General features: G+C 39.8%; 3 protein-coding genes across 9 annotated transcripts; 1 reads left to right on the top strand and 2 right to left on the bottom strand.

Moving 5' to 3' along the window:
- Window positions 1-460: 460 nt before the first annotated feature.
- Window positions 461-8,138, bottom strand: ciroz (ciliated left-right organizer protein containing ZP-N domains). Of its 4 annotated transcripts, none has more exons than XM_082518237.1 (12): window positions 8,049-8,138; window positions 7,054-7,147; window positions 6,891-6,973; window positions 6,712-6,813; window positions 6,497-6,621; window positions 6,243-6,386; window positions 6,108-6,146; window positions 5,840-5,977; window positions 5,668-5,752; window positions 3,659-3,855; window positions 3,405-3,522; window positions 461-1,461 (listed from the first exon to the last, which is right to left on the bottom strand). In XM_082518237.1, exons 2-12 carry the CDS (start codon window positions 7,083-7,085, stop codon window positions 956-958), a joined length of 1,569 nt encoding a protein of 522 aa, XP_082374363.1. In that variant the 5' UTR covers window positions 7,086-7,147; window positions 8,049-8,138; the 3' UTR covers window positions 461-955. The 4 variants fall into 4 exon arrangements, with proteins under 4 accessions (XP_082374363.1, XP_082374362.1, XP_082374364.1 ...); XM_082518236.1 differs by lacking the exon at window positions 8,049-8,138 and adding an exon at window positions 7,931-8,011; XM_082518238.1 differs by lacking the exon at window positions 8,049-8,138 and adding an exon at window positions 7,995-8,005.
- A 175-nt stretch (window positions 8,139-8,313) lies between these two features.
- tardbpa (TAR DNA binding protein a) lies at window positions 8,314-13,434 on the top strand. Of its 4 annotated transcripts, XR_014273660.1 has the most exons (7): window positions 8,315-9,064; window positions 9,721-9,884; window positions 10,003-10,143; window positions 10,484-10,654; window positions 10,937-11,021; window positions 11,850-11,996; window positions 12,832-13,434. XR_014273660.1 is itself a non-coding variant. In XM_082518242.1 (6 exons), exons 1-6 carry the CDS (start codon window positions 8,824-8,826, stop codon window positions 11,942-11,944), a joined length of 897 nt encoding a protein of 298 aa, XP_082374368.1. In that variant the 5' UTR covers window positions 8,314-8,823; the 3' UTR covers window positions 11,945-12,755. The 4 variants fall into 4 exon arrangements, 3 of the variants coding, with proteins under 3 accessions (XP_082374368.1, XP_082374367.1, XP_082374366.1); XM_082518242.1 differs by lacking the exon at window positions 12,832-13,434 and having other exon boundaries at window positions 8,314-9,064; window positions 11,850-12,755; XM_082518241.1 differs by lacking the exon at window positions 12,832-13,434 and having other exon boundaries at window positions 8,823-9,064; window positions 10,937-11,453; window positions 11,850-11,916.
- A 6,268-nt stretch (window positions 13,435-19,702) lies between these two features.
- Window positions 19,703-25,011, bottom strand: pgd (phosphogluconate dehydrogenase). The gene is made up of 13 exons (XM_082520131.1): window positions 24,867-25,011; window positions 24,385-24,460; window positions 24,117-24,296; window positions 23,958-24,023; window positions 23,757-23,875; window positions 23,602-23,671; window positions 23,377-23,511; window positions 23,074-23,263; window positions 21,960-22,090; window positions 21,651-21,784; window positions 21,029-21,128; window positions 20,410-20,532; window positions 19,703-20,216 (listed from the first exon to the last, which is right to left on the bottom strand). Exons 1-13 carry the CDS (start codon window positions 24,872-24,874, stop codon window positions 20,097-20,099), a joined length of 1,452 nt encoding a protein of 483 aa, XP_082376257.1. The 5' UTR covers window positions 24,875-25,011; the 3' UTR covers window positions 19,703-20,096.
- Between the last annotated feature and the right edge of the window lie 934 nt (window positions 25,012-25,945).

Here is a 25,945-nt window from a genome sequence, read left to right as displayed (position 1 = left end):
ATATGATGCATGTAACTGCGCAACACCGCACGGTTATCATTTAGAGACGCTTTGGTGCATACCGGGAGGTCACAATAACAAAGGTGGAAAAAAAAAAAGCAGTGGGACAAAAACGAAACCTCTTCAGCTATTTTGATCTATACCAGTAATTCTGTATGGGTGTTACATTTAAAGCACTCAAGTGAATAAATTTAACCCCCCCTTTCTATACTGCATATTGGATTTTCAAGAGTTATCTTATGATGAATAAAGTTCATTTAATTGTGCACACACACAAAAACAACTAGCACTGAATCTAGGTTTACTTTAAAAAACAAAAATTTAAAAAAAAAAAAGTCAAACTGCTTAATTTGGAAAAGAGCATCTGGAGGCAGGCTGTGACCTATCAGGAGCCTACTGAAAACATGTTGGAGAGTGCCCTCTGCTGTTGGTTTAGCGTACTGCAATGAGGGGAGCGACAGCTACAGCTGACATTACAGTAAATCAGAAGCTAAATTTGATCTGTTGTTGAAAAGAAAACAGTTTTTAACACATAAAATTGATTCTACCATCTAAGAATCTTAGAATGACCGCTGACAAGCAATCTGTGAGCTTTTATTATGACTTTCTGTGATTTGAGTTCAAGTTGCTCTGAAAGGTGGCATCAGCTAACACGAGGTCTTCTCTTCATCAGCCTGTTTTGCTGCTCGGAAAGAGACATGTTTATTTAACGCCTGCCTTTGTCTGAGTCTGGATAATGTCCACCCTGAGGCAATAGCTGGCAGAGGTCTGACGGTAATTCTGCTTGCACTGTATAATCAGCCTTCACTGACCACTGCGTCACCTTTCATGACTGCAAACAGATGTATGTGGTACCAGTTGGGTTTAAAAGGAAAAGGAGTAAAATAGGCCTTAAAGTAATTAAGATATATTACTTGAAGAATTATTTCACTTAACTAAATAAATAAATCTAATCCTACCAAATCCACTGCAGTTTTTTCTCCTTTTGCTGTTGTTCATTCCTACTGCTTGTGTTGAGTTCCTGGTACTCTTCATCAGGCTGAGCCAGCGTAGTAAGAGACATATGTGGTGTTTGGGCTGTGGCTGCTGACGTAAGCAAGTCTGACTCTACTGAAACATTTGTAGCTGCATGTAGAAAATCAAATAAACTAGTTGTATTCGTATTAATGTCAATACTGGTGCCATTATCCAACACTGAAGAAGACACATCATCCCTTATTATCTCGTCAGCGTGGATATTAAAACTGCGGCCCTCTCTCAGCATGTGAGGAAGGTTAGTTGTGGGAAACTTTGCAGGCTTGAACGAATCTCTCTCTTTTAGGTTTTCTTCTGGGATGGTGACGAGGTCGGGCAAAGGCTCGTCCGTAGTTACAGTCTCACGTGTAGAGTCGAGTGTGGACGGGCTTATGTTGTTTGGGCCAGGAGAAGATGTGACATGTGATGATGTGTTTTTAGGTGCCGCTGTGGAGATAATGGTGATTTCAACAAAGGTGAGATTAAACAAAAACAATGCCACAATTTAATGACTGGTGCAGTGAATTCTGGCTTACAGGGATTGTGAAAAAACATGATTTGTGACAATGCAGCAAACACAGGTTTAATAATGAAGTTACACGAGTGCGATGTGAAAATTTGAAGCCACATTTTTTTAAAACAATTATTTCTACATTCTCAGCAGTAGCTTAACTGACACAAAACTATTTTAGAAATCTTAAAATATATCTATTAAGGATCTTTTTTTCCCCATGTTTTAACATTTTCATATTAACAAAACACTATAAGAAGTGGAACTGCAGGCTCACAATAACTGTCCACAGGGATGCATCCAATCATCCAGTTAAGATCTCTTTATTGCATTGTTACGACATAGTTTGAAAAAATATATATATATCTTGGATCCAATTTCAGAAGCATGTTGTGTCCCTATACACTCCAGGCACTTTGTTAAGTACACCTGCTTGTTAAAGCAAATATCTAATCAGCCAGTGAATGTAGCTGTGTAGCCATCTTTAGTGTGACCTGATTAGGTTCAAACCAAATCATTAGAATGGGGACGAATGTGATTTAAGTGACTTTGAACGTGGCGTAGTTGTTCATGTTCATGTTCATGTTCATGGGGTTTACACAGAATGGTCCAAAAAAGAGAGAAGAATGGACAAATAACAGTTGGTTGTAACCTAGGTATGCAGAAAAGCACTTCTGAACACATAACACCTCAAACCTTGAGGCAGACGGGCTACAGCAGTAGAAAACTACAGGAAGTGCCACTCCTATCAGCTAAGAACAGGTAACTGTGGCTGCAAAGGCAAAACTTTCAACACGGCAGCCAAAAAAATGCCCCAGAACCAGAAAGCAGGAGAAGCTAACACCGATATCAATCGAGCACATCCCTCAATTTATATTACACAGAATCAGTGACACCATAACATTAAAGTGGACAGATTATAAGTCACACTGTAAGTTCAAGTCCTGGTTCTAGCTTGTGACCCAAAGCCTAACTGTATGCATGCAGTATGTAGTTCCCTCATGAACTGCATTTTAGCTGCAAATATTTACTCAATCATTTTTACTCTCCACTGATTCAAAGAGGCATCTTTTCTGAAGGGTTCTGATAGCAGAGGGGTATGCTAGCAAATATATGACTTGTACTTCCTGACCTTGCTCCCTGTTATTTGTGGAAAATGTGTGCAAAAGCTGTTGATGTTAAATATTTATCCATTTAATTTTCTGCAGGTGTCTTATACAGTAGTAAATCAGTGCAGCGGCATTTTAAATTATATTTAGTGAGCCAAAGGAAAAAAGTGGTCCTTAAAAGAAGAAGGAGAGAAGAGAGCAGGATGAATATACAGCCAGGACTTTAGACTTCAGTGGCTCGAAAGATGAAGTGGTGATGGGTGAGTAGTTTTTCTTGGTGTTTTTTTAAGAGATTGAAACATTTTTAACACTCATATGCTGAAAATGTGCAATCACACTGTGATATATCTAGAAATTGTTCCACTGAAAATAATTGTTGAAGGAGGGATTTTAAAATGAGTGCTATTGATATTGATATGACTGATTATTGCTATGTGATATTATTTTTATTTAATTTTTTAAACATTCTTTTGGAGGGGTGCAATGAAGAGTGGGAAATGTGAAGAGAGAGCGTAGGGCCATGGGTCAGAGATGAACCTAGACTGGCATCCAAAAGAGGATCCAACCCTGTACAGACAATGTGTACCTAATAAAGTGTCTGATGTGTGTATATTGGAGTGTTTTCATTAGCAGGATTGAAACATTAAGCGTCTGGCTGAGCAACAAACAAGAAGTGCCTGGTGTGACTACATTAAATGCCATGGTCAAGAAAACATCCAATAATTGATCACCTCTTTAGTTTTTACTGTGCTCATCAGCAGAAAACTCACCTATGCATGGCAGCGTGCTCTCCATGGTCCAGTGCATTTTGTGATTTGTCTCTCTGAAGGTGAGCACAGCATCCACCCTGTAGAACGGCTGCAGGAGCCGGTTGTCATCTGTGCAGGGCTGTAAAATAAACCTGGGTTAGATGTGTTACTCTTTAATGAATCCTCAAAGCCGCACAGTTTACTCATGTTAGTGTATGCTTTGACAGCCATGCACTACTATTTGGAGTCATACAGGTTTGTGTTTCAGCACTAACCTTTGTCTGGAGTATTCTGGCTGTGGGAATGGACAGAGTTACAAATTCACTCGTCTCATGCACTGTGAAAGTAACTGTCTGGTTAACTGACAGGTCACTGAGTGTCAGTGTTTCATTGTGATAGGTGCCTCTTCTGGTCAAACCCATTCGGCGTTTGAGGATGTGCAGCACAGTCTTGTCTGCCGTGGATGCGTTCACTGAAATAAAATAAGATGTGTTAATGTGGTTAGTTAGTAACAAGTAATTATATTTGATGTATCTGTTTATAAGTATTTTCACTTGTTGCCAATTTCTATATATATATATATATATATATATATATATATATATATATATATAATGAGATATACAATGAGGTTGATACATTTTTGGACAATCATAAGTGTTTTTTAAATTTTGCTTCTCTGCACCATCACAGTGGATTATAAACCAAACAATCACCATGTGGGTAAAGTGCAAACTTTCAAATGGTTTAACAAAAATATTGCACAATATGTTTTGGAAATCAGCCATTGTTATATACAGTCTCCTACTTTCAGATGCTCAAAAGTTATCGGACAGTGGACCGGTAAAGCGTTTCGTGGCCTATTTCCTTATTGTTCAAAGAGCCTGACAACTAAAGTGGTTGACCACAGAAGTGCATTACATTTACATTGTTCAAAGAAAAGCAGCTTCATTACATCTAATGAACTCAGGAATGAGTCTCAAAGAGGTAAGCTTGTCATTGTTAAAGTCCACAATCAAGAGGAACCGTCATTAATGTAAATACAGAGGATTTACAACAAGGTGCTAACCACTGGTTAACCTCAAGAAGAAGTCTGGATTAGACTTTGTCAGAAAACATCTAAAAAAGCCTGCATGGTTCTGGTAAAATCAAGATTTGGTAAACTTCTCATACTGTTCCTATTCTCATCATTCTGGTAAACCTGTACCAGAATGATGAGAATAGGAACATTATGCAGAATCAGAGGTAACAGGTCGAGGCAGTGTTTTGGTATGGATGTGTATGACTGCCACGGACACTGAATCACGAGTATTTTCTGATGATGTGACTCCTGATAGAAGTATGAGGATGAACTGTGGATTGATAATGATGCAAAGTAACCCAAGAGTTTCTCAATGGAAAGAAATCTGATATTCTTCAATGGTCAAGTCAGTCACCTGATCTCAACCCAACGCAGCATGTTTTTTAGTTAAGAAATACAAAACTGAAGGCAGAAAGACCCACAAACAAGCAGCAACTGAAGACCTGGCCTAGCATCTCACTGGAGGAAACACAGCACTTAGAGAGCTCCATGGGCTCTAGATTTTACCCAGTCATTGACTGCAACAATCCTCGTGTTTAAAATCATGTTACTTTGTTCAGTTAATGTTGAACATTTGACCCTTTGGATCTGACCTTGAATCCACTGGACCAAGCTGAAACTTTGTAGCTTTAGTTCAAACTATGACCACATACACAACTACTGTGAATACTTTGGAGTTAAGAATATTTTGGCTTTGGATTCAGGACTTTTACATTTAAGTATTTTTAACATTTTTATAACTGATCCGTTCTCTTTAGAAGAGAGAAAAAGAGCAAATGTCCCCACCCCACATGTTTTTATCAACATTAAACAAAAAATAGCCCAAGTGATTTTTACTGATGTAAAGGTCAGCACAGTGACAGGTTTTTGTTATTTTACAGAATATTAACCTTCTTCTTAAACTGCAAAAAAAACATACTATATTTCTATAATAGATAGTGAAAAATTGTAGCTGTTGAACTGTAAAAGCTGTAACACAGATGAAAATACTGTTAAAAGTCCAACATTTATGCCCTCTTTTACGTTTTCCAAAGCCACCCAGTGGGCCCGACTGGAGTCTGTGCCAGGCTGCTTCTGGCCCCCAGGCCTTGTGTTTGACACCCCTGCTCTAATTAAACTCAAACACTCACTATTGTTGTTGGTTTTTGTTTTTTTTTTAAAGGAAAAATAACTTCCAGCTCCAATTCTGTCCTTGTTACCCACCTTTTGGACAAGTTGCTTCCATACTGTAGGCATATCTGTCTCTGACCAGCTTCAAATCCAAAAATTCCCCTTCATTTTCCATTATCTGTATTAACCAAACAGTAATTGAGTACATTTCAGTTGTAATACTAACAATAGTCACTAGGTGGCATAATGCTGTGTGAAGTCTCACGTTGACAGGCCTTAAGATCTCCCTCCTCCTGCCCTGAACTCTTATGTCTGTTACATTCACATCAATGTTCATCTGAATCAAGCTGGCATCTTCCAGAGCTACAAGGAGGTGATCGTCCAGACACAGCGACCACTGCAGCTGCAGCAAAAATCAGACAATAAATACAAACAAAAAGTTAGACTTGCTTTCCAAACATTAAACATCTACAGACAAAATTGTGATCATTTAGAAGGTAATCAGAATTCCAGGCACTGAATGTAATTACTACCTCATTATCCCAGTTTCCATAGGGAATTTCTCTGATCACCTGAGGGCACACACAAATTATTTCTAGTAACAAAGCAAACCAATCCTAATATATAAATACAGTTAGGTTGAAATGTGGCAAAATGTTCATTGTTACCTGAACATATTCAGGGTCACAGCGGATTTGCTCTCTGCTTTGCACCACAGACATCACAGGGCACTTCATTGTGAAACTGTGATGCTGGCTTCCAAATCGATTCATCCTCCGCACCAAATTTAATGTTAAGACATTAAAGCCATTCTGAAAAGTCAATATAAACACAGATCATTATCACCACCAAGCCCAAGTGCAAGGCTAAAAGATTTGAGGTTGTAGATATGGATTGCATATTTCAGAAAAGAATGCCAAACCTGCTGCCGAACAAAACACCCGGTGTAGCTGACTCTAAAAACGTAGTTATCGTCGGGGTCGTTTTGCAGTGAGAATCCACAGGCAGACAGCTGGAGATTCAGGTGGTCCAGAGATGCGAGGTTGGCTTGTGAAAAGCAAGCAGTGGTTCAGAAATGACATGTTCAACATTAAATGAATGCTTTTTAAAGTCATTTATCTTGTCATAAAGATATACCTTGGATACTTAGCGCCCTCGACAGCCAGACCCTGAACTCCTCAATTCTTGCACTGTGCATCCACATCTCCATGTATTCAGGAAAGCAAACCACATCTTCTTCTGAAATTGCAGCAGGTAGATTTCTCACAAACACTAGGAACATAACAGCTTTAGCTCATAAGTGAATAAATGTTCACCTGTTAATCTTGCTGCAGAAGTTTGAATCCATTCTTGTTTCTGAATGAAAAATGCGCTCTTTGTGATAAAACACTGCAAAAAACTGTAGAAAAGAGCATCGAATGGAGCTTATATTTGAAAGACGATGTAGATATAACATTTATACATATCGCTGTTACTCACATAGCAAGGATGCCTACTCTGATGTGATCCATGGTGAAGTGATGGAAACGTCTGTGGATAGTCTTATTTGTAGGTGAGAGGTGGTGTCACTGGCCTGGATAGGTTAAAGCACAGGTGTGTTTACTTTGCTTTGTTAAAAGGCAAGTGAGAAAAAAAGCTTAAAAATAAAAGAACAATTGCTGTTTTGAGCATGTGTGAAAATAAACTTTACAGGATTGTGTCCTTTTGTGTTTGTCATCCATCATGAATTACCCCTTTCACTTCCAGTGACCTCCTTTTATTAACCTTTATTGCTTTCTTGACATCGATGCAGAGATTGTTGCCCCTGTAATAAAATCTCACTTTACTTTACCTTCTATTAAATTGCGTCTTTAGGCACTTTGTTACTAGCAGCCTGTTGCAAAAACACATGATCATTTTATTGGTTGAATTTAGCAGGTAGAAATGGTATTTTACCCTGACAAGTTGATTCTCAAACTGCTGTTAGCCAAAAAAACGTCTTTTTTTTTTTGTGGCTTATTCTGTGTTGCAGAATAAAGGTTGTCATACCAAATGTTGACTTTCAAGCTCATAAGAATTGTGCATGCTCAGTGTTTGCCTTACAAACTGTATTTGCATGGATGTTTGCACATATTTTATTAATTTTCTGCAGCTATTTCCCTCTATCCTGTAAATTCTGTTTGTATGCATTTCGAAAACATTTTGTTCATTCATTTATGTCAGGGTACAGGGTTTTATGTACAGATTGTTAGGGAGTTAAATAAAAAAAATTCTAAAAAACGAATTGTAAATACAGTTAGAGTTACTTAACATTGAAAACGATTAGATTTGGTTCCTATTGTTTATTATTGTGTCAGTGATGTGCTTTAAAAATTACCACGAAGACCGGAAGTTTTAGTCTCTGTCTCTGTCTCCAATATCGGGCAATAATACTGGCTTACCAAAACATCGGTCGGGCTTTTCTTTTTTTTTAATTTCTTCAAAACATTACACACCTTTTGTTTGGGCTCCTAGCTTCCTGTGAGACTTCAAAGGGTAACTCGGGAGCATTATCCTTGGCACAAACAAGTTACGACACTTGATGAATGTAAAATAATAAGGAAGATTAGGTTTAACTTAAATTCACAAACGGTAACTGGCAATTGATAGTCAAAAATTAATCTATTCAGAAAACGTTTTCAAATTAATTTTTTGGCAGCCCCACAAATAAGAGTGCACCCTCCCAAGTCGATGATGTCATCTTTACAAGGTGAGCATCAGCAGCCATTTTGTTAGCTAGCTTGAGGTTAAAAGAGGTTAGCCGCGTGCAGCTGTATTGATATACTCGCTTTGGTGGTGAAATTGCGTCGAAGTCGATAACTCGTCGAAGTTGTTATTGACGTACAGTTTTCGGCCACGCGCTCGTAAGCACGAGGAGGAGTCGTGTATTTGTTGACAGCGCGTTGTAAAACTGGACGGCCATTCATTTTTCGAGCTGACTTGAGTGTGCTAGCTCAGTGGCTAGCTGGCTAACTTGTTTACGAGTGTCATTTCTGGCAAAGAAAGCGTCCCGGCTTTCATGCCACCAGCTGTTAAACGCGAAAGAGTCGCAGAGTGACTGTTTCACGCAGTTCGCGTGTCTGCGCTTGTGTTACATTAGCTTCGCGCACAGTTAACAGAAGTAAACTAAAAGCCAGGGGCAGATCCGCTCGCACCACTCCGGTGTTTACTGATAACTTGAGCTCTCTCAGCTGACCGTGCTTGGACCAGAGCTCAGCCATCCTGGACACCATGTCAGAGCTTTACATTCGGGTGGCTGAGGAAGAAAATGAAGAACCCATGGAGATCCCGTCAGAGGACGATGGCACTGTTTTGCTGTCATCTGTAGCAGCGCAGTTTCCAGGGGCTTGCGGGCTGCGATACAGAAACCCAGAGACCCAGTGCATGAGGGGAGTCCGGCTTGTGGAGGGTGTCCTGCACCCACCGGAGAACGACTGGGGAAACCTAGTGTACATTGTCAATTACCCCAAAGGTATGCCAGGTGTTTGTGTCATTATAAACATGTAAGCAAATTGACAACCCTGCCCACAAACTGCCTGTTAAGTTGATTTGACTATAACTAGTTAAAAGTACCAATACATCGTATTACAATTAACGCTTTAATGCTCGGGATTGGTCCAAATTTGAACATAAAGGTGTTGTTCATGTTGTAGTGAAGCTGCTTTGCCCAACACCTAAACGTGTGCGCTGTATTTTAACTCGTATAAAAGTGTTTGTGACTGTACAGTAGTATTATATTACAAAATTCAGCAGCATCACAAATTGGAGCCTCCAAAAGATACCTTAAAAGAGAGATTACTGTATTAGATTGGTCTAAAAAAAACACAAATGACACCAACAAAAAAACATTGTGAGGCAGGTGACTGAACTGGATTAAAGCTCTGTATTTAATAGCTTGCTTACTGAATGTGATCAAATCCTGCAGCAAGGTTGTGACAACTGTGGAAAATTATAACAGATTAGTTGATGCTGTTATGGCAACATGTTATTGAAATAGTAAACACAGTTGTATTTCGGTTTTTTGTTTGTTTTTGGGTTTTTTTAATTTAGGGGAGCTTTGTAAATGTATAAGACAAGGGTTTTTGATTGCTTTTTTTCTCACTGGCATGATTTATTTATTCTTCATAGATAACAAAAGAAAGATGGAAGAAATAGACGCTGCCACAGTTGTGAAAATTAAAAGGGGCTTTCAGAAGACATCGGATCTTATTGTCCTCGGGTTGCCATGGAAAACAACAGAACAAGACCTCAAGGATTATTTCAGTACCTTTGGAGAGGTCATCATGGTGCAGGTATTGATGTGTCATGTGACTGTGAATGTTTTCTCAGTTCTTTTCTAGACATTGAGCGCAACAAGGGTATGACTTTTGTTTGTGTACTAATGAATTTGCTCACCTCGCCCATTTTCAGGTGAAGAGAGATGCAAAAACTGGCAATTCAAAAGGTTTTGGGTTCGTCCGGTTCACCGACTACGAGACGCAAACCAAAGTCATCGCTCAGAGACACATGATTGACGGGAGATGGTGTGACTGTAAACTTCCCAATTCAAAGGTGGGTTGGGCACGATTTTTACCGTGTCTCAAAGAAGTGCTTTGGTAGAAATTGATTTCTTCAGTGAATAAGGTTTGGTATAAATTCATTTTTAGGTTTATATGTAGGCTTACAGCACCTGTTACTGCTTGTTGATCTGTGTCACACGTTCACATACATTCACTTCAGATAAGGATTGGGTTTCCACACTTACAAGCAGGTGTTTTAAAGTCATTGCAGTGGATTTTTAAAAAAACGTTTAACACGGGTTACAAATGTTGATTAGCTTTTGTAAAACTGAATCTGGATTGTTGAGCAGCGTGACTTAAAATGAAATGGTGGTGCCCGTTCTTCCTTTCAGGCATGTCCCGATGAGCCGATGCGCAGCCGTAAAATCTTTGTTGGTCGCTGCACAGAGGACATGACAACCGATGATCTGAGGCAGTACTTCATGCAGTATGGTGAAGTCACAGACGTCTTCATTCCCAAACCTTTCCGGGCGTTTGCTTTTGTCACATTTGCTGATGACCAGGTAAGAGTGACCTTAAATGACGGCCTTTGAATATGAGTAGATGGTATTATACAGGAAGAGTGAGAAAGACCTAATATGTATGTTTAGATAAAACAAAAACAAATCTTTAATATCAGTAATTATATGCATATAAGTTTGGTGTAGTAGTGGAAAACATGAGAGCTCAATTACAGATTTATACTGTAAATACCTCATGATACCTGGTATTTATAGTGTACGGAGTATTTATTTACCTGTAAGAAAAAAGAGATACACAGACTTAGTAACTCATTTCTTTCTCAGGTTGCCCAAGCTCTGTGCGGAGAGGACCTGATCATCAAGGGTGTCAGTGTGCACATCTCCAATGCTGAGCCCAAACACAATAATAGTAGGCAAATGATGGATCGAGGGCGTTTTGGGGCTGGTGGGTTCAATCAGGGCTATGGCAGTAATCGCGGTGGACTAGGCAGCGGTAGCGGAGGGGTTAACTTCGGGGCTCTGGGTCTAAACCCAGCCATGGTCGCGGCTGCTCAGGCAGCGCTGCAGAGCAGTTGGGGAATGATGGGCATGCTGGCTAACCAGCAGGGTCTGACCACAACGGCAGGCACAGCCACTACAACCAGAGACCAGACCTATAGCTCTGCGAGCACCAGTTACAGCAGCCCAAACTCAGCTAGCCTTGGTTGGGCTCCAGGCACTAACACGGCCTCCAGCAGCGGCTTCAGCTCTGGCTTTGGTGCATCTATGGAGTCTAAATCTTCTAGTTGGGGAATGTAGATAGCTACGAGCTAACTCTTTCTGTTGCTATAAGGCTGACCTGGTAAGTATACATATGAGGGGGAATGGCTTAGATATTATGTTATTTAAAAAAGAAAAAATACACTGCCTTTTATTTTGTTAAAGAGGAAATTTATACTTGTGTGTGACTTACGTAGTCATGCATTGAATGGGTGAGAAGTGTAGTTTGTTAGTGGAAGCTGCCACACTACCTGGTTTTGTTTTTTGAGAATATGTTACACAAATTTACTGTGCATGCAGGATAAAATAATTTATAAACATGCACGAGTATCTCAAGAGCCCCCTGATTGCCTCTTGTGAAATGATGGGCTTTCTATAATTACATATAAGTATATATATATGTATGTATGCATTTGATTTTATCTTTGTTTTTGTTTGACATCTTTTGGAAACGCCTTCATGGAAATCTCTTCTGCAGTTCACCAACTCTTTCCCAATTTCCCGGGAGGAAGCGCCTCATTGGCAGCAATGTTCGACAGATCTCAGTATCATTTCCCCTCCTCCCATGTGTAAATGCTTTGTCATCCAAGAACACAGCTTCACTCTGCATATACTGTATTAGACGGTGGGTGTTGTCTTTTTTTCCTCTCCCCCTTTTTAATTTTTTTTTAATTTTTGGGATATAGAAATTTTGTCTGCTGTTGTCACTTTTTGAGATCAGTGAGTGGGATTGGTGTTGGCCCGAGTGAGAGTGAGCGAACGGGAGAGCGAAATGAAAGAAAGCGGTGTGAGTAGGACTGTTGGTGCGGAGTTTTTTCTTTTTTTTGTTGTTTGTTTTTCTTTTGGTTTGTTTTGTTTTTTAATTCAAAAGAGACAAATGCCTGCGAGAGTTGAGAAGAACCTGTGGCTTTGTGCGAGTGTGAGAGGAAGAAACCAGTACGAGTGTGTTCACCATGCCCATCACAAGGACATTTATTGCATCTCGAGATCCCTACGGTCTCTTTCTCTCATTGTTTTCTATCAACCTTAAATCTTTAAAATCACAGTGAAATGTCAAGTGCTATGAGTATTTGTATCCTTTTGTAGCCTTCTCTTGCTATCTGATTTGACGTGAATGCTGTGTCTGGTTGTGTGCTTTACTTTCTCCTTGTTACCACCCTCTCTGTGTGAAAATGTGACCTTGTGCTAGTGAAGTCTGTGTGGGTGGGTGGGGTTGCGGGACACTGAAAGAGTGCTGAAGTTTGAAAGCGAGCTCAGAAGTTGATGTGGTGAATGTTTGACAAGTTCCCATTGAAAGTTTGTGTTTGAAGTGGTTACGAATGCATTTTCTATGTTTTGTGAATAAAGGGAAGTCTGAAATAAAATTGAATTTGACTAGGTATAATGCCCTCTTGATAGTCAATTATTTTTAACTTACTTTACATTAATTGAACTGCCAACACTTTAATTCACATGTATAGGGACCTCGGACACGGAAAGCCCAGGTTTTCGTCTGAATGAAGGTTGGAGTCAGTTGCGTGGAAGACGAAGCCTTTGTTGGGTGTGCCGGTGCAAACCACAATGAACCTTAATCCTGAAAAGGATCTTCTTCACCTCACTTGCAAGAAACCTTGGACCACCAAATTTAGAGCGGACCATACTCTGTGACAATCAAGGTATTTTTGGGTTTTTTGTCATACATAAAGATGTCACAGTTGGGACGAAAGTAACACCTGCTGCTTGGCAGCGATCATTCCTTTGTCTGGTCCCCAATCTGTGAGACAGGTCTTGCCTTTCTAAAACTGGGTGTTTGTCAGTAAACACTTTATTCTTTTGTCTCCCAACAGTCACTGACATCAAAGTATTAACCAGTCGGGTGTTTGATGTGGTTAAAAATGATATCGGTGTAGCAGGAAGCTGTCTAGTTCTGTTTACCTTGATTGTTAAGTGACTGAAATGTATCACCTGGCTGTTCTTTTTCTTTTTTTCATCAAAGGGACTTAACTGACTGAACAGCAGCAATTCACACATTGTATTCTGACATATTAGTATTGCATTGTTAAATAAAGGTTTGGAGTTTTTAATCATTGTGGTCTCTCAATGTAGATAAAATGTGACTTTTTTTTCAGGCCATAATCTCTAGTTTTCCTTGCTTTTAATCCATATCTCTTTTTAGGATTTATTTGAAAACACGGATACAATTCAGATTTAGTCTTTTTGTTAAAACGGCTCTAGCATCCTGCAGAAAGCTAGCTCATATATAATGTATATAGAAGATTGACTATATAAACAGACTTTTACAGTCTTTGTTGGTGGATGTAATTTATATTTTCCTCCTGATGATGGTGCTGTTGTACAGTTTTTGCTGATTGTTGGACAGGACTCACATCCCCTTCATATATTAAAATTTGTTGATACTTTCCATTTTTAAACGGCTGTAAGAGTTTGTGAAAATTTCTCTGCACACTCAAGACTACTATGAAACTAAACGTACAAATCATCAGTTGACAACCTGGAATGCGTCTCTAAAGGTTGTATTTATGTAAAAGCAGATTGTTGGGTTTTTTTCCAAAAACAAAACAACTTTTATCTAAAATCTTTTACACTCTAAATTACTTTTAATAATGTGTGGAAACCATGTGTTTTTATGGGCTGTCTGACAAGGTTTCTGCAAACTTATTTTTGGTGTGAAATTATTTGAGATGAGCTCATTAAAACTGTACATAAATGCAGAAATTGTGATTTTTAAGAACTGAAAAAGGGCATCAAAACCAGATCAGTTTAAGTTTTACCTAAAAAATTAAATGAATAACAGAGAAGTCTGTACATCTCTCAGAATTACTCTGCAATAATACCAGAAGTACAAGATAGTGGGTTTAAATATTTTCCTTGTGCTTAAACATAACATAGCCATGATCTTTAAAAGGTCCTCCTAGAACTCATTCCCCATAGAGAATAACCTTTCTCACAGTGTGATTTAAGGTGGTTTCTCCCACTGCAAGCAGGTTGCAAAGGTTTTCCAGAGGAATTTGTCTCAGCCTGATCTTTTCCAGGATGCAGTCTGGTTTCTGAGAGTGCTCTCTGCTGTATTGTCAGAGGTATGCACCAGGACTGTTTATCTGAATTAAACAAATGGGTCCATGAGAAAAAATTCTGTATTTTCATGACTTGCAAGCAAAATTGTACCTAGATTTTTGTTTTTATAATTAAAATTAAAGTGGAGAACCAAGTGTGCATACGCCCAAACCTCTTGTTCCATCAGTCCCAGGTTGTCAGTGGAGCGTAATATTGACGTACCAGACAAAATAATCTCACTCTTACTACACCTGCTGCACTCAGTCTCAGTTAGTTAGATCATATTTTAAGCCCTGCAGCCTCATTCATACACCCTCAAGCGTGACGCACTTCCAGTTGACGTCAGTTCGATCCAAATTAAACCTCTCTCCACATACCCACGCATTTTTATGGGTTTTTTTTTTGTGATTTATTGTGATGTAAGCACAGAGTTCAAAGCTGTTTCTTCTGTTCTGCTATTCCTATAAGTAATTTTGAAATTTTACACAACATTTAGAAAGCATAATCTATCATTATGTTTTGTACTTGTATTTAATTTGCTTTATGTCACGAAGCAGAAGTATTCAAGCCTTTAACACTTAAGAGTTGTGACTTTCTGTATTTGTATTATCTCAATAACAATGAGCCACCACTGCATTGTGTGATAACTTCTTTCATTATAACCAGTTTGTAATTTACTTTAATGTACTTGACTACAATAAACGTTCAAGTTCTAAAGATGAATTTTTAAAAAACTAAAATCTTCTGCCTTTTAAATTAAGAAAATTAACTAACGAAGCTTTGCCAGCCAGTATTTTAGTACACAAGCACAATTACTGAGCTGCTTGCTTTTTAAGGGCCCATGAAACCACATAAATTTTCAGCACTGGACCTGTATGTAAAACGCTGTTTTTAATGTGTCTTAAATGATTCATAGAAATGATTCTGATTTGGGGTTTGATCTTGACTAAAATCAGTGTTGACCGTCATCCAGTCCTCCTCCTCCTGCATCGTCATCACGCTGTCTGGTGTCTCCTTGGTGCCTGCTTTGTCTGCACATGACTCAGAGGTGTCATCTTGCACCTCCCCTGCCTTAACTGAGCTCTAACAGCCTCTTGTGCTCTAATGCAACCCCTGCATGGCGTCAGGCCGCATTAAGAATACAAGGCCCTATTGTAGCGAGCCTCGCTCTGATAATAAAGCTGCATGTTTATGGTACTCGAAGTGTATATATGTAGTTAAGCATTGAAATGACGGAGTTTATATTGTTTTTGTTCTGCTGTGTACCCTTTCAGGATCAAAGCTCTGACATGAAGAGTCAAATGAGCTCTTTGAAGCGTCCCAAGATGGCCAAATGAAAGCCTGATGTTAACATCAATATGGTAATCACCAAAGCTATTGCAGCGCAGGTGCACTGAGGCGAGGCTTTGTTTACTGTTTAACAGCAGGTGTAATAACAGCTGTGACACACTCCTGTCAGGTACAACAACCATCACTGCTGTACGAGTTAAAGCAGTCTTGTTAGCACAAGACTCTTTTTACAGCGGCTGGGAATTTCCTGACAAGCCTGAAGTGCTTAAAGGATTACATTTTGGTTTTTTGGGTTGTTTTTTTTTTTTTTAAATCAAGATAGTTATAAAATACACTTTATGAATGTAGAAACTGAGGTGAGTAATTCTGGAGAGTTGAATGTGTTTAAGGTGAGAAGGTGTTTTATGCTTTTAATGGGCAGCTAACTAGACCAGTACAGGAAATGAAGGTAATTAAAGCTGTGGAGTTGTATTCAACTTTCACAGCTGAAAGTGTTGCTGTTTTTTGGTCATTACTTTAACACCACCAGGAAGCAGCATCTGCTCTCAGTGCTCATCCCATTTTAACCTCCTAAGACCCAGTGTCCACATATGTGGACATCACATTTTGGGTTGGCTGGACCACAGTACAAAATTTTGCTCTACAAGGGCCTGATATCCACTTACAAGGACATTGTGCTGCCACTGCCATAAAAGACATCTACAGGAAGCGGTGTCTGAAAAGGGCTGGGAAAATCATCAAAGACCCCAGTCACCCATCACATGGACTCTTCACCCTCCTGCCCTCTGGGAGGCGCCACAGGAGCCTCCAGACTAAGACCACCAGGTACCGGAACAGCTTCTTCCCCACAGCTGTCAGACTCCTGAACTCTGCCTCCTGACATCTGACCCACGTTAACACATGGACTGAACATACAGACACCCACAATGGACAACTGTACCCTCAAACACACAATAATAACATGGACTGAACCACCACTCACAACCACTAGCACTTTATATAGCCTCTGTAGAAACTATCTACACCAGGGGTGTAGATAGTCCCAGTCCTCGAGAGCTACCGTCCTGCAGCTTTTAGATGCATCCCTACTCCAACACAGCTGAATCAAATGGTTTGATTACCTCTTCAGCATGCCATCGTGTTTGGCAAAGGCCTGATAACAAGCCATTCATTTGATTCAGCTGTGTTGGAGTAGGGATGCATCTAAAAGCTGCAGGACGGTAGCTCTCGAGGACTGGGATTGGGCAGCCCTGATCTACACCCTCACTTATCTTAACTGCACTACTGTATAGCTCTGTGTAAATAATCATTCTGTACATTCGATAATCTTTAATCCTACATCTGTTTACAACTTGCATAGTTCCCATTTCTGTATAGCTGTATATCTCAGATTCTGTAAAGTTATTTATTTCATATTCTGTATAGTTTTTCATATTTATATCCTGTTCATAGCCTGTACATAGCTTGTACTCACTACAGCCTGTACATACTTATAGTTATAGAATATTCACAACATACATTATAACATACCATAATAGACCCATTTCTGTAATATACTCACATATCTATATTATTGCTAATATATATTGTAATATATCTATATCACTAAAGCACTTCTGGATGGAGGCAAACTGCATTTCGTTGCCCTGTACCTGTGCATGTGCAATGACAATAAAGTTGAATTCTAATTCTATTCTATTCTATTCACTGTTCTATTGACATTTAAAACGAATATCCTCATATGCAGCTATCAGGCGCTTGTAGAGCAAAATCAGGTAAAAAGATAATTCTTTGTTTTTGATCTTATCAGGCCCCAATCAGCCCAAATAGCAAAGAGAAATTAAAAATTATTACCCTTAAAAGAGTTCAGATCTTAGGAGGTTGAATATTCACACTCACTTCATTAGATGTACCTTACTAGTACTGTGTCGGGCCCCCTTTTGCTTTCTGAAATGTTTTAAGTCTTTTAAGCACAGATTCAGGACGGTGATGAAAAAGCCTTCAAGATTTTGGTCCTTATTGACATGATTACAGCTCATCGTTGCTGCAGGTTTCTGACATGTACATCTGGGATCTGACTCTGTTTCAATTCAATTCAATAGGGTTATATCCTAATGGAAGCAGCCATCAGGTACACTGTGGATAAGGTGAAACAATGCTCATTTGATACTAAAGAGCCTAAAGTGAACTCTATAATAACATTACACCACCAGCAACCTGAAACACTGATACAACTCCATGCTTTCATGTTGTGTATGCCGCCCACTGTCTCTGGAAAAGTGTTGTTTTAAGCACTTCTTTGAGAACTACTTCTGCTGCAGCAGCCATTGTCTTGCTAAAAAACGACCTTCTGCAACTCAAACAATTAGCACATTTTTTCTAAAACAAACGTCTCCAGCCAAATAAGTGCTCACGAGGAGCTGGCTAAATGAAAGCCAGTGACATTTGGCCATTTTCCAGTTTTGAAGACAAAATATTAAAAACTTTGACAGGCTTTACACCCCACGTCTCTTCTCTCCAGTAGTAGTAAATGTCTAAAAATAACACTTTTATGAAAGCACAGATTAAAAAATTAGGCTAAAGGCCTCTGAGTGATACTGACTGAAGACACGTGGGAGTTGCAGGAGGTAGCCCATTTCCTTCAGGCTTTGAGGTTTTGTGTATTCATAGATGCTCTTCTGCATACCTTAGTTGTAATGAGTGGTTATTTGGCCGCTCTATTGCCTTCTTACAAGCAGTTCGGCCATTCTCCAATGACCTCTGATATCAACAGAGAACTGCTGCTACTTTCTTTTTCCAGACCATTTTCTGTAAACCCTAGAGATGATTGTGCAGGAAAATCTACTTGTATCAGCAGTTTTGGCAATACTCACACCATCCTGTCTGGCACCAACAACCCTGCCACGTTTAAAGTCGCTTAAATCACCTTTCTTCCCCATTCTGATGTTTGGTTTGAATTTCAATAGGTTGTCTTAACCACATCTACAAGCCTGCATGCATTGATTTGCTGCTATCTGACTGGCTGATTAACTATTTGCATTGATGAGCAGTTTACCCAATAAACAGCGGTTTATTTATCTAAGAATTGTTTCTAAGGTTACAAAGCCAATCCTAAACAGTCCAGACCCAGGATAGGGTTTAATGATGGTGTTGTGTTCACCGTATTATAGTAATGTATGAGTATATAGAGGCCGGACACTACAGCATCTTAATACTTTAAATCAGTTACAGTAATGTCACCTTAGGGAAACTTGTGATGCTGAGTTTTAAATGAGTCTTTGAACTTGTGCTGTAATTTTTATAGTGACCTGCTGAATTTGAAGTCAGTTTTTCCCATGTTATTTAAATTGTAGAGCATACCTAACATTGTGTTGTCTCACAGTTTATTGTACTGTATGCTACAGTATCATTGAATAAGTCTCCACGTTGGTGTCCACTAAAACAGTGAAGGGTTTAGTAGTGTTAACATGAGTTTGTGCATGTGTAAAGAAATGTGTCAGGGTCTTAGGGCCACCTGCTGGACAACCTCTGAAAAGACAACACATGAAATGGTTTATTTGTCATTTCACTGTGGTGACCTGTTAATATTTTTGATATTCTTTTGATACAGATCGGTACGTGTAGCTACAGATTTTAATTATTCTTACCATCTGGAATTGGCAGTGCATTCACTTGGCAAGCAAAATATTGCTGGTTCAATTCCCACCGGAGACACATCCCCTTTAGGGTTGCGTCAGGAGTTCTCATGTGGTGTAAAACTCCACCGTATCAGACGTGTGGAGCTACTTGTTATTTTTAAAATAAAGTTGTTTTATAAATTATGTCTTCATCAGTGTTAAATGGTTATGTAGATCAGAATGTCTTTGCCTTTAAAATGCAGGTCACGATTATATATCACGGTCCTCTGGAACTTGTTGCCTTATTTAGTATCACACACACTTCAATCCTGTTTACAGCATCCAGACAGTTAAGGACCATTCAAGCTAATTATAGAGGGATTGAAAATCTTTATTTAGCCTAACACAGCATAGTGCAAGGGTTCACCTTAATCCAGTGTTAACACCGTGGACCCCGTGCCCAACATGACTGTGGAACAGTATCCTGGCGGCCTGTGTAATATCAAGATGGAGTCACACATCCCCTCTGACTACATCAAAATACACAGGAGGTGTCTACAGTGCACATAATCTATTGTTCCACCTCTTGATAAATATAACCGCAACAAGTCTCTGTGAGAAGTAAAAAGTTGGTTTAAGTAGATTCTGGGTCCTAGATGGTGGAAAGTTGAAAGATGGAATGTTTAAAATCTTCACTTGTTGATAACGTCCCCTCGTCCTCGGTCTTCCATCGTGTTTGTTTTTGGGTGTCGTGAAGATCTCCCTTAAGCATTGTAGGATGAAGAGGAGACATTTCCACCATGACCTGTCCAGTTGGTGTGGATGAAATGACCGGGGTTTGAGAGTAGCTCATATGTGTGGGCTCCAAAGTAGTCCCTCTGAGCCTAAAAACAAAGCCAGATACAGTTACCTTTTTAAAATCTGCAAATCCTTAAAATATTTTAACCAAAAGATTCACGATATGAAAAAAGGATTTTATAGCATCTAGATTCCAGCACAAGACTCGAGCTACAAGGGATCTTTTATTGTGATACACCTCCTATAGTGGAGGCGTAACCGTTTCTAGAATTGTGTTACCTGGAGAAGGTTGGCGGGCAGCTTGTCATGTCTGTAGCCATCATAGAAGGACAGAGCGGTAGTGAAACAGGGCATGGGGATGCCATGTTGGACTCCAGTGCTGACTGCTCTGCGCCATGACTCCTACAGCAGGAGAGTAAACAGAATGAAGACATAATTAAGTTTGTTTACAGGACCAAATTAAATCACTGTGAACCTGGTCATAAATTAGAGGTCATCTCAAGGCTTTTGGTAACCAAAACAATCACTGCAGCATTTTTCATCAGCTCAAATTCTGCAGGACTCACTATGACTGCAAAACTTGCAAAGGAAAAACCTGTAAAGTTGGAGGGGGAGAAGAAAAAAAAAATGTATTGTGTACTTGGGTCTATTGGGATGGATTCAATTCTGATCATCTTCACACACTTTGAATTAGTTCATCAGTTTAATGTAAATGGAACCCAGACCACTATATCACAAATCGACCAGAGGGCTGGTGACTACAAGACAAGTCGTACTGTTGCTTCACTCCTTTTCTATATTTATTTAAAAAAAAAAAGAGGAAATAACTTGTTTTTTTGTGCCTTTGTCAATGTGGTGATTGCAGGTTATTGCTTGACCACTTCCTCCTTCCTCATACCTGGCAGTCTTGCACAGCGTTACTGAAGAAAGTGTCCAGCAGCAAGTTCTGCAGCTCAGCGTTCCTGTCGAAAGCCTCTTTGATTTTACCCAAGAAGACACTGGAAGAGGAAAAGCAGTGTTAATGTTCTCCAGACATACTGTAATAAAAACTCCATTTAAACAAAGTTCAATGCCCTTTGAGAACTTCATCCCCATTAGCTGGCTGGTGACTGTACACTGCAAATTATGAGTGTTAAATGTACGATTACACAACAACTGTGCCAGGTTACACAAAGTAAACCAGTGTCACAATCACAATTTCCTCATTCTTGTCTCTCTATATGATTTTATGGGAAGAGTCCTTTTGTTCCTCTCTTTTCTCACTTCAACATTACAACACAACGCATTGACAAAAAGGCAATTTTAAAACCTTTTGGCACTGCAAAAGGTTTTCGTTGCACTTAAAGAAACTGCAGCTCAACTCAAATGTTTTTAAATCTTAAGCAACAAAAACTTCTGTTTTTTTGGGCTTTCTTAACAAGGGCTCTCGCCCCCACTGTTTGGACAACAGTGTTGAAACTTTTGCACAACATGGAAGTGAGGCAAACTTATGCTGTGTGGACACATGAGGGCAAAAGTACCTTCGAATGATGCAGCCTCCTCTCCACATCAGGGCGATCGCACCATAGTTGAGCGTCCAGCCAAACTCGTTGGCTGCCTGGCGCAGCAGCATGAATCCCTGCGCGTAGGAAATGATCTTGGACGCATACAGGGCCTGGACAAATGAAAACATAACAATTCATATTACTTTCAGTGTTTAAAATCTCTATTCATCACTTCTGATACCTGTTAGTCTCAAAGGGTGCGCAAACATTTTTACTTTGGCCTCTCTGTGGCATGCTGCCCTAAACTGGCCCATTTAGAGTAAATGCATTTACTGTGGGTTTTACCTTTCTGATGTCTTCTAGGAAGGTAGCCTTGTTGCCGCTGAATTTGACCCCCTGTGGCCCTGACAGGCTGCGGCTGGCCTCCACTCTCTCATCCTTTAGAGAAGACAGACATCTGGCAAAGACAGCCTCCCCTGGGAGACAAGAGGATGAAAGAAGGGAGAGGAAAGAAGAGGGACAGCATTAGTGCATATACTACACACACCGCTTTGAGTGTCACATAAACTAACTGCCCAGCTTTTTTTTTCTTTTTTAAATAGTAATTTAGGTTTCCCGAGATCTCAAAAAATGACAAAGCATTACATAGAATTTCCAAGCTGATAGCACAGGGTCGCTGTGCTATCAGCCAACGCTCGAGCGACAGCATGACTCAGCAGTGTTTGCAATAGTGTTTGGTAAAGCAGGCGTGCCAAAGCTACGGCAGACAAAACTCAAGGTTTCCCAGATTAGAGAGGATCATTTCCTTGCCACTAACTGAGGACAGTAGGAAAAAAAAAAAACCTGTTGGGTCAGCATGACTTGCTAAAACCTGCACTGCTCTATAACGTAAAAACTGTCCTAGTGAGGAATGTGATCCCTGCTGGGTGAGAGCGCCTCCTGTGCATACTGCTTCGCCCTGATGGGCTTAGTTCTCACACAATGAAGCCTTTTATTCTGCACCCATCCCTCTCTATCACAGCAGGGTATCCAACACAGACAGGGAACAAGCAAACACAGCAATTTAAAAAAATCTCACTTGTGGGTACATTTTCCATATAGTTTACCCTGCATGCTTTTAAAGTTAATCATACAAAGCTTGCTTCTTGTTTAGGTCTGTTTATGAAACAGACTATGATACAGTCACAGCAAAGACCAAAGCCAAATCCCCCTTATGTCACCTGACATGCACAGGCCATCAGAATAGCCTTCAAGCTTCTTACAGGCAACAACATATTGATCACATTCTCTAAAAGAAGCTCACAGCCCATGCTGTGTTTGCCAGCTGACAGATCCAAAGTATAAGCCCAAGAAATCTGATCATTAAAGGGTAATTTGATAAGTGGCTTTTGCAGTATTGGTACATGACACTAGCCTTTATGAGTAGTTCATTGCTTTAAGCCTCCTTTCTTCCTCTTACCGATCAGTGTGACAGGTGTCCCGTACTCGAGGGCTGAAATGGCCGTCCACTTCCCTGTGCCTTTCTGTCCAGCACTGTCGCGGATTTTGGGCAGCAGATGTTTACCGTCGGAGTCTTTGTATTTAAGGATGTTAGCTGTGATCTCAATCAGGAAGGAGTCCAGCTCAGTCTTGTTCCAGCTGTCAAAAGCCTTAAAAAAAACAAAACAAAAAAATCAAAAAACACATATTGTCTTTATATTTTACATAATTAATACTGCCAGACAAATGTGAAAGTGGTGTCATAGAAGTACAACAAGCGCACCTGTGCCATCTCATCATGGTCCATACCCAAGACATCCTTCATCAGGTGATAGGCCTCACAGATCAGCTGCATATCTCCATACTCAATGCCGTTATGGACCATTTTCACAAAATGACCCGCACCCTCATCGCCAACCTGCTCAAGCCACACAATATTTGTTAGATGATTTGGCATAATAATAACAACAAATATATATTTAATAAACATTAAATATACATCACTCACCCAGTCACAACAAGGCTCTCCTGTTCCAACTTTGGCAGCGATGCTCTGGAAGATGTCCTTTATGTATGGCCTATAAAATAAACATTAAGTTACACTCTGAAATAGATAAATGTTCACTGATTTTTAACACACATGAAATGAAGCTGATGACTTACCAGGCCTCTTTATGCCCACCAGGCATGAGTGAGGGTCCATAGCGTGCACCCTCCTCTCCACCACTCACTCCACTGCCAACAAACAGCAGGCCCTTCTCTTTCAGACTCTTGCAACGCCGCTATAGGATAGAAGTGCATGAGCTATGGTGATATCCTCTGGAATAAAGAGGTTTTGCTCCACAGTGAATGTTTATGACTTACTGTCGTGTCTCTGTATTCAGAGTTGCCACCATCAATGATGATGTCCCCAGCCTCAAGAAGAGGAACCTGAGAATTAACAGATTTAGTACAAACCCAATAAATGTATGCAGGTTGGATGCAGTTTCTAAACTTTAGCCTAGTTCAGGACTGACTGCTCACAAGCTTGTCAATGAAGTCATCCACAGCCTGTCCAGCCTTGACCAGCAGGATGATCCTCCTGGGCTTCTTGAGCTTGGTCACCATGTCTTCCAGAGATTCTGCTCCAATCACCTTGGAGCCCTTAGCCTCGTTCTGCAGGAAGTCATGCACCTTGGACACAGTACGGTTGTAAGCGCAGACCTGTTGGAAAGATATTGAATGAGTGAAAGAAAAGTGGAACAGGTTATGCAGGGAGTAGCAGCAACACACACAGGAGGCATCAACTTACCACAAAGCCGTGGTCATTCATGTTCATGATGAGGTTCTGGCCCATGACGGCCAAACCAATTAGTGCAATGTCTGCTCTGAGGAAATAAGAATCACATCACAGGTGAGAAGATCGGATAGTCTGGCTTCAGGGTAATTATCAAAACAGCCTTTGTCTACTATCCCTCAAGTCATCCAGTGTATTTTTATTTCAAGTAAATTAAAACATGGGCTTCAGAGTCCTCACTCCGAAGATCCCTTTAATTTCCCAGAGTCCATAGCGACCATCACCCAATTCAGTGCTGCACAGACCACACATATTTCTACCAAACTCTAAAGCTGACCCCGGTCAGATAACAGCACCGTTAGCATTAACTACTAAAGAAGATTACTCTCAGCAAAGGAGAAAAACAAAAGAACCTCAACTAGTAGGTATAACCTTTCTATTGCCCCGACTTTGTACAAAAAAGACACAACAGAAGAAGAAACAAGTGGAGGACTTACTCAGCCATTGTGTTCTGTGGGCAAAGTAACTGTAAGGTAAATGTATTAAAATGACAGTCGAGCTCGCACACCAGTCCTTTCCTTCAGATTTCCTCCTTGCTCGTTTTCCACTTCCTCGTTCTCATCTAAACTTGACTGAGACTCTTAGGTACGCCCACGTAGAGCAAGAACCAATCGAAGAGCTTTCTGCAAACAAGCCACGTCCGAGGCTAAATTTGATTGGTCTAGAATTCTGAGCAGAGCTATGGCTTTTCCTGTTGGCTTCCCCGGAAGTCACTCACGAAGCTTCAGTGCACGCCATACGTCTGCTTGATGAGGGACCTGTTTCAGAAATGGATTTTCCTCTTTAAGTATCGAGACAGTCAAACTTGTTTTGACTAGTAAGTTTAAGAACAACATTTTAACTTGATGATTTTGCCTTGTCAGTCTCCCAGTTGGACACCTCGTTTCTATTGGCAGCGGTCAAATGCGTCAGACCTGAGAGCTGCGCTTGCGCCACAATAGACTATATGTCTATATATCTATAAGTCAATGAATCCCGTTTTCTTTTTCTCTGGTGAAAATCTGAACAAGTACATTGTGTATTTCATCTTTTAATCACAAATGCAGAAGATAAGCCCATTTGTTAGCCGTTTAGTAAGTAAGTAAGTAAAATTTATTTATATAGCGCTTTTCACAGATAAAAATCACAAAGTGCTTAATGGAAATATAAAACAATGTAACAGTAAACAAAACAGCAATGTAAAACAATAAAAACAACATAAGAGGAAATTAAGTAAATGCTTTTCTAAATAAAAATGTCTTCAGCTGTTTTTTAAAAGAATCATTAGCAAATGTCTTTCTTATCACAACATCTAAATTTTATGATTTCAGTATATATACTGAAATGATTACACGCCCAGCAAGTTTTCTAGAAGAAGAATTGCCTATATATTTTTAGTAGATTATGCAACAGCACAATCTAATAATTTCAGTCAATTTTCCTGTTGCTAACTAGCTCAATGCATTACAGACAGAGGATATGGATGGAGTAGACATTGATTCTTTTCATGTTAAGTTTTATTTCACACATTCTGGCA

The sequence above is a fragment of the Aulonocara stuartgranti genome (genome assembly GCF_965226115.1).
Source record: "Aulonocara stuartgranti genome assembly, chromosome: 20".
Lineage (NCBI taxonomy): Eukaryota > Metazoa > Chordata > Actinopteri > Cichliformes > Cichlidae > Aulonocara > Aulonocara stuartgranti.
This window is presented reverse-complemented; position numbering and strand designations above follow the sequence as displayed.